Here is a 9,024-nt window from a genome sequence, read left to right as displayed (position 1 = left end):
TTTAATGTTTTAAGTTATTTAAATTAAGTGTTCTTTTATTAAAAGAAATTTAAATAGAACAAACAAAATTGAAAAAGAATTTTGTTAAAAAAAATTGGGATTTTTTAATTTAGCATTTGGGGTATTTTAGGTATTTCACATCTTTGGTATTATTATTTTTAAAAAAAAAATATTATTTGTGCCAGGTGGAAATTAAAAAAATAAAAAAATACTGTGTCAGCACATCACGTCATCAAATTTATCCAATCACATGCTGACTGTTGATTGTGGGGGGGTAAACCAAAGAATCTTTATTTTACAGGTGGAATCTCCAAGTTTTTTTTCTTCATAGGGGGGTAAACCAAACAACTCCCAAATGGCAGAGGGGAAAATGCCTATTAACCCTTAATAATATATATCAATGCATCTCTTGTCTCGTGTATAATATATATAAGTGATGGCAAATCATATGTTCAATACTTATGTCCTCGTGAGCTTAACTCAGTTGGTTTGGACAATGCATAATATATGCAAGGTCCGGGGTTCAAACACCGGCCACTACCAAAATATGTTCAATACTTATTTTAAAATTTATATCAGCATGTCTTGTTTATAATAATTTTTTTTAAAATTTTGCGAAGTGACAACTTGTCTCGTTACAACAATTATTTTAAAATTCTGAAGTGATAAGCTGACCCTTGTATCACTCTTTTTTAAAACTTGTCTCTTAAACTATTTATACCTCGTCTGTTAGTCCCTCACTTCAAATCTATAGGCTCTGTTTGGATAGCATGAAACTAACGGAGCGGAACGGAATGGAGCGGAGTGGAACAGAATGGAATGGAACGTAGCGGAATAAAGGTTCCATCCTATTGTTTGGATATTTTACTACGGAATGGAACTAATTTTCCACTCAATTGTTTGGAAAGTGAATGGAACGGAATGATTTATAATTTTTTTATTCCATTTTTACCCTTTACTTAAAAACATCACTTGTTGAATTCTCAACTCAATTCAATCAATATGTAGTTATTTTGACATTATTCATAAATAGCACAAAATAAACAAGTAAAAGAATAAACACAAGTAGCACCACAAATTAAGATAAGACAAAACATTTTTAAATTTCAGTTCTGGCATAATTTGCAACTACAGTATTTCCATTTGTCAGGTTAAATAAAACAATAATAATATAGGTTACACGTTACAATTCATCTATTTTCTAGCCTATGTAGGTTACATTAGTTGCAAATTACTATTCATCGTATTTTTAGATATAATTCAATATCAATAGTTTTTAGATATAATTCAAAATCGATCTAAAAGAGGTTTATAAATAAGAAACCTATGTGTTTTTCCATTTGTAACTGCTATAGTCAATTTTCGTGACACTTTAATAAGAAAGAAGAAGAAAGAGATTTATAAACAAGAAACACTCAATGGAAAAAAGAAACACGGAATGAGGAGTGGCTAATGAAATAGAAATAGTAGGGATAAAAATGTAATTCGGTTATTAATGTGTTCCATCCCATTGGATACACCACAATTTGGGAGGAATGGAAAATTGGATGAATGAGTGGTATTGGATGGAATTAGTTCCATCACATTCCATTCCATTCCATTACATTTTTGCAAAACCAAACAATGAAATCTGACTCTATTCCATCCCATTCCATTCCATTCCACCACTCTCCATCAATCCAAACATAGTCATACACATCACTCTTTTTCTACTACTCTATTTGGTATTTTGTACGTATCAAATGATCAATGTTTTACCGTTATTTTTATGTGACAATGAAATTTATTTATCTTATGTTTTTATGAATATAAAAAAAATTAAATTTTAATATTCATTAATTAATGTAACAACACGTCTTTAGATCTTATAAAAGTTATATATATATATATATATATATATATATATGTATGTGTGTGTAAAATAACATTTATTAAATTATATTTTTAGAGGTTAAATAAACTACTACTATTTTTTTATTATTTGATAAAGAAATTATTATTATTATAATTTTTTTAAAGATTTTTTTTTATTATGTTACACTAATTTTGCAATAAAAAAAGTCTATACCCCTTTCTATCCTCGTACAAACCTAGAGTATTTTTTTATAATTTTCTTTTTATTTTATTTTTTGTCATTTAACTTTATTCCACACACACCATATTTATTTCAAAGTTAATTTTGTCTCTCTTCACCAAAGAAATCTGGAAAACTATCTCATTCTCAAACAAACCATAGCCGCCTCCTCCTCCTCCTCCCTCCTTCAGTGTGTCTCCGGCGGTCGTTACATTGGTCCACCATCTTCATCCTCTCCTTTTCATCTGTAATTATACTCTATCAAATTTATTTCAAGTCAAAGATGATTTTAAATTTCCCTACGACCATCTTTTCGGCTATATCTTGACATCCACGTACAAGCTTTTGAAATATGCTTCAGATTCGGCTTAGTAAGAATCCATCCTCTGATGGGTCGGCAGGCGTGAAGCAATCGCCTGTTGAGACTGTTACGGTTGCCTGCCCTGACCATTTGGTCCTTGCTGATCTTCCTGTTGCAAAGGGTATTGGTACAGCTACTGCTTCTTCCGTTGTTAGGAATGTGGGTCGCAGATCTCGTCGCCAGCTTGGTGAGCGAGTTCATTTCTGTGTTCGATGTGATTTTCCTATTGCGATTTATGGAAGGCTGGTAATTACTCTCTTACATTCTAACCTTTATATTTGGGCTTAGGGTTTGTTTGGCTTGACTTATTTGAGTTTATCTATTGACATAAGCACTTGTGAAACTGTTCGGGAGATGTTACGGAAACAAGCTCTCTAGGATAACTTATGAAAACAACTTATATGAAAATAGTTTTACTTTATTTTGCCTTATCTTATAGAAATATCTTATATATAAGCCCTTATATGATAAGTGTTTATGCTATTAACATTTAATAAAGTTGGATATATTCTTTGTTCTAGTTTTACCATGTGTTCACTCCAAAAAATTCATTGCAGAAACAAATTAGAATCTATTTAAGTAAGCATGCATTGCTAGCTGAATTGCTGGGCAGTAATTTAGTGGAGTAGCGGAGAGCTGTTGTATGTCCTTGTTTGCCTTTGATTTGGTGTTGACTTTTTAATTTTCTACTTACCTCGTAATATATTACTTTTACTATAATGACCTTGTGGTTTTGTTCTTTAGCATTTATAGATGAAACTCGTTATTTCATCAATGACTTTGCGTTTTTATCAGAAATTTGGTTGAAAATGACAATGTATTTTATACCCGCATCAAAACACCTTTTTTTCTTATGTAGTTTTTCTTTTGCTGTTTAGTGTTCTAGATGTCTCCAAAGGTGGTTTGGTTTGTTTTGTGATTTGGCTGCTATGTTTAAAATTTTGATTGTGATAATGGGTTTTCTCACTGAATATGTGCTAGAAGCCTAGAACTTGTTAGTTTCCTTGATGTTGGCTTACTATAGGGTTGTTTTGTTGCAGAGCCCTTGTGACCATGCTTTCTGTCTCGATTGTGCTAGAAGTGATTCATCGTGCTACCTGTAAGTATTTTTCTTATCTTATTCTCTTCATAAAGCAAAGTAATGAAGACCATTGACTCTTCACTTTGAAGCTTAATGTTTGCTAGTTACTTAAGCAGTGAGGTAGCTATTAGAAAACAGTCGCCACTGTTCCGTGTTGTAATCGTCTTGTTCGCATGCTGTCTTTCACTGTTTGAGTTCTTCGCTTCACTACTCTGTTTTTTTCGTTTTCACAATCATTGCCCCTCGTTTAGTTGTTTTGTAAATTTCTTTCACACATTAACTAAGCTTAATTGTAATGTGTACACATGCTTTTCATTTTCCAGTCATTAACGCTGAATAATATTTCTATAGGGATGCATTAAACCTTTCCTTTGTACATTATTTTTATTAAATTTGATTAATCTATGGACATACAATTTTGAAATTCATTCTCAAATATTTGTGCACTTTTTTTTTAGTCCCTCTACTTTTCCACTTGTTGAGTCATCATTCTAACCTGACATGTGGAGGTAGGTTTTTTTAGTTACATGTCTGTGGGACCATCTTCACACAGATTAAAATCTGCCCACTTGAATAGGTGAAAATGGTGTCAATGCTATTGGCATGTATGTAGCAATATCTGTCCCCACTTTGCAATAAAATAGATACTAGAGTGGCACATTTATTCAATCATTTTTTCTGTTTTCCTTGTGTTTTGTCTCTGATATAAAATTATTAATGATCTCTAACTGAAGACCTTTTTGTTTAAGGATTGTTGATTTATAAAATGATATCAAGTGGTCTAGAGTTTGAAAGAAATCTAGGTAACTCTGAATTTTAAAATTGAGAGTACGGAAGAGAGCATTTGTGTGAGATGAAACTGAAAATCTATAAAATATTTCATGAATTGTTTCTTTGTACAACATAGATTTATATTTAAGACGACCTATCATAAGTCATAACTGCCTAGCTGACTCAGCCTAACAGAACTAACTGAGTAAATTAGTAATTGAAGAGAATACTCAGCACATTCTGTTATTTACGAGTGTTATGTGCAAGTGTAAGAAGCATGATAGCTTATCTCAAGATGTTTCTGCTACTATATGAACTAAAGTACTAAACTCTAATGGAGTTCAGCACTTGAGTTCCGTCCACTAATAAAAAGCTTAATGGTACTTTATGAGCCTATGTGCAAGTGTAAGGCTGTTGCATTATGCATGCTTTAAGGCCAATAGGCTCTTTCGTGATAAAGCATGTTAAATATATAATCATTCACACGCTTATATTAAAAAACTTGAATTTTCGGGATGATATCAACCTTAATGTTGACCTTCAGGGATTATGTTTTGCAATTGATAGGTTCGATTGGTAGAAGTTCTCTTTTCTGTGTGGCATATTGTCTGTATGTTACAAAGGGTTTTTCATCTTCCTTGGTACACAGGTGTGAAGGACGAATCCAGAAGATTCAGACTATCAAAGTGATGGAAGGAATCCTGATATGTGCAGCTCCTCATTGTCTCAAGTCATTCTTGAAGAGAGTTGATTTTGAATCTCATATCCATGAATTCCACGCCGATCTTCTTCGCCCCAATGCAGATAAAGAAGATGGAAATGAGTCAGAAGCACAAAGTGTTAGACAACCTACAGCCTCAGACTCCACTGCTCGAGGCCCCCTAAGGCAAGTTTTTTCTCCAGGTTCAAATTCTCATGATCTGGAAGACAGAACCCGTCGGCAACCACCAAGAGATCAAGCTCCTTCAAGGCCAGCAATGCAGCAAAAGCCACCATTTTTCGGCCAACAACATCACCCTTCAGATTCCATTTCTGGTTCTGTCGGAGGTATGCAGCAGGGCTTTCATCAACAAAGTTTCGACATGCAGCAGCACCCCCCACAAGAACCTGTTCAGTTTACCGACAGGCAGCAATCGGTTGGTCCAGATAACTCATTTCCTGAGTATCCAACAATGCACCCTGCACAACCCACCAATGTTCCCCCACACCCAAACTCAATGCTGAACCCACCTATGCCATTTGGTTATCCCCCTTTCCTGCAAGACCGAGCTCAACCATTTTATGCTGCTCCCTATGATATGCCTAGGCAGGACTCGTCTTCTGATATTGGTGGAGACCCAAATTCATTAATGGGTTACCCACAAGGGGTCCCAAATGGCCCAAACTTTCAAGGAAATTATCCCCAACCCTGGAATGCAGCAGGTGTTCCTTTTGAACAAGCACAAGCTAGTGGTATGGCTGTGGATCCAAGGGATTCCAAAGGTATATTGACACCACAGCCCATGGCTCTGCCACCACCACCACCACCACCTCCGGCCCACATGTTGAAACCAAACTACTATCCTGGTGATCATGGACATGATGGTCAAAGTTATGGTTGGCAGCATGATAACCGTGATAGCTTTAATGGTCAAGGCTGATAAGGTTTCCTATCATTCATGTCATGTCTCTTGCATCTTTGAAATCACTAAACTGCAATTTCTATTACATTTTGGTCTTTTTGTATTTGTACATTCTGATCGAGTTGAGTTTTTCCTTTATTGTTTACCATAGGTAATCGAAAGTTTTATTTTGCGTATTTTGCACTAGAATCGTCAAGTGAAAATGGAATCGAATGTATTCGAAAACTTGGGATAATATGGCTCTTCAACCTCATCGATATTTTTTTTTGGGTATGAATGCGTATGACAACCATCAATTTAGATCGAACTATATGAGTAACAAAGTTTCCCTTCATCTATTATTTGATGGTAGCGTGGTTAGTACTAAAGCATGAAACTTGAAATGTACTATCAATCCAAATGTTATTTTGTATGAAAAATAAAGAGAAGAGATTGAAAAGAATGAGAATTAATATTCAAAATATGTAGTTTTGGTTTTTTTTTTGGACAAAGGGCCTTCAAAGGAGTTCAAAGTAGGAGATCAAAATTCAACTCTCAAAACTCTTTTTTTTTTTGTCAAGTAGCTTAGTGACTCTCCTCTTATAACTACACACTTATTAACAATTGCTTACAAAACAAACGAGTTAATTATTTTTAAGATTCAAAATCAATCTCATTTAAGCTGCGTTGATTTTTTTAGCTTATTTTACTTTTCTGAAGGAGGAAAATGCAGAAAAACAAACTAGAAGATCAATCAAAACAAAATCACAAGTATGTCAGGGCAAAATAGGCAAACAAAATAAATCAAACAATTCACACATACTTCCCCTTTCTTTCATATTATCACAAAATGGAAATGAAATGGATCTATCAGAAGTTCAACACCACCAAGGTTTTACAGACTTCGTCTTCATATTATTAAACCAAGCATACATCCATATTCATATTATGGTGTTAGAGAATAGTAAGCCCATTTTATAGCTGCAGCATGCGTTGATGCTGTTGATTTGGTCTATTATTAATGTATATTTTTAAGAGAAATGTTAACTAGTGTCCTCGGGCTCAGGTTAAGGGCCTTAAATAGTAACTTTTTATGAAAAGTTGTATAATCAGTGCATTGGAAATTGAAAACTTTGACATTTTTAAAGAATAATTTCTTAATTTAGCATGCTTAATAATTTCGTTAACAAAACCCTATTTTTAATTAAAAAAAATGTGAGTGTTGAATAATATATTAGTGGAAGGATCTCTATACACAATGCCTTAAGATAGAACTCATATATGATGTATCCAATGTCTTAGATTTCGGGTGAAGATATAATATCTAATGTAGTTGTGTGATTAATAAAGTTGAAATTTATGTCCCGTAAATAAGGTTAAACTAATGATTTTCATTAAACTATTGAAAATATTCATCACAATTCTAATTATAGTTACTCATTACCTTTCTCTTCGTTCTAAATTAATTGTCGTTCTGAATTGTTCGAGAGAATCTAAAATTCGATTTCTAATGAAAATATTTTTTTTTGTTAAACTTTATTTACCTTTCTAACGAACTTCAGATTACTAGGATCACTAACCAAAATAATTGTCGACGTAAGCAAGTTGTGTTAAACATTTTGGAGCCCCTGTTTTTATTTTAGTTCTCAAAATTTTGGATGCTAAAAATGATATTTGCATTAATTTGGACTCTTAAAATTGGTATACGTTAGAATTTAAACTGATAAATATTTAGAAGACATAAAAATAAAATTATACTCCAGTCTCTTATTAACTCACAAAATTTAAGATATTATAAAAATTAGTTATAATGATAAATTTGTTGAAAATATGTACTACTACCTCCGTCCCTAATTATAGAGCTCTTTTGAAAAAATAACGGAAATTAAGATAGTGAATATTTGTATTAAATATGTTTGTAAATACTATTGTTTTTACAATTTTATCCTTTAAGAGAGAGGGTTGGTTTATATTTGCAACATGTTATTTGTTGCTAATTGAAGAAAAAGATGTATAATAAATAGGGGTATGTATGTAAAAAAATAATTAATGTAGTTGGAAATTGCAAAGGGTCTTAAGAAAAGGGACAAAAAAATTCTCAAAAAGATCTTATAATTAAGGACGGAGGTTGTATTTCATAATTGCACCTACAATAATTAATTATATAATACGAGAAAAAAGAAATTTACTCAAATTATAAAATAGAGTCTGATAACTAAGCAAATTGTGGGGTAATTAAACAAACAAATATCTTAAAACAAATAATTACATCTCCTTCAAGTAATTAGACATAGCATAGGTTTACGAGCCTCTCTTTTTAATTTTTCCATCACATACTTTCTTTATCTCTTACCTTCTCCATCATGAGAGAGCAACATAGTGAGATGTTTTTCTACTGCTTTTTTTACTTTTGTGGCAAAATCGGTGGTAATGGAGCACACATTGGTATTCAACCCAAAGATCAACTTAATTTAACCATAAATTTATGCACTTAGGTTAACTTGACTAATTTAACCGTATTCTAGCACACATCTTATATGGTAGTTGATGGACAATACTTAATAAAAATCGATTTTAGCCAACAACTAGGTTAGACCAAAATTGATTAAAAAAAATCTTAAGTTTTGATGATAATAAGACATAGACAAAGCATGTTTGTGAACAATTACGATATTCTAATGTATGTTTAGGTGTATAGAAAATTCTAAATGCAATACGGATGGTGCTTCATCATGGAATCCATGTATTTTCTCTTGTGGAGGAATTTTTAGGGATCATGAAGCAAATTGTATTGGTTGCTTCTCTGAGCCTTTGGGAGTGTCAACCTCTTATCAAGCAGAATTGCAAGGTGCCTTGAGAGCTATAGAAATAGCAAAGGAGAGGAACTGGTTGAACCTTTTGCTGGAAACTCATTCATCATTAGTTGTGCAAGATTTCAAGTGATTAAACCTTATTCCTTAGCAAGTTAGAAACAGATGGAACAACGCTCTGATCATGCTTTGGAATATGAATTGTATTGTAACTCATATATGTAGGTCCTTCTAATCACAGATTCTCTTGCAAACTCTGGTTTAACCTCTGACCACTTCATTTTTTGGGATGACAATACTTGGCTTATCTTGGTCATTTTTATCTT

The 9,024-nt window shown here is 32.9% G+C and overlaps 1 protein-coding gene across 1 annotated transcript; it reads left to right on the top strand.

The window, feature by feature from the left end:
• The first annotated feature begins 2,137 nt into the window (after positions 1–2,137).
• On the top strand, positions 2,138–6,162 carry LOC25498267 (E3 ubiquitin-protein ligase HAKAI homolog). Its single transcript, XM_013593152.3, has 3 exons — positions 2,138–2,681; positions 3,476–3,534; positions 4,937–6,162. Exons 1-3 carry the CDS (start codon positions 2,427–2,429, stop codon positions 5,925–5,927), a joined length of 1,305 nt encoding a protein of 434 aa, XP_013448606.1. The 5' UTR covers positions 2,138–2,426; the 3' UTR covers positions 5,928–6,162.
• Positions 6,163–9,024: the final 2,862 nt, after the last annotated feature.

Source organism: Medicago truncatula, chromosome 7, assembly GCF_003473485.1.
Source record: "Medicago truncatula cultivar Jemalong A17 chromosome 7, MtrunA17r5.0-ANR, whole genome shotgun sequence".
Classification (NCBI taxonomy): Eukaryota; Viridiplantae; Streptophyta; class Magnoliopsida; order Fabales; family Fabaceae; genus Medicago; species Medicago truncatula.
The sequence above is the reverse complement of the archived record's forward strand: the minus strand, read 5'-3'. Positions and strand labels throughout refer to the sequence as shown.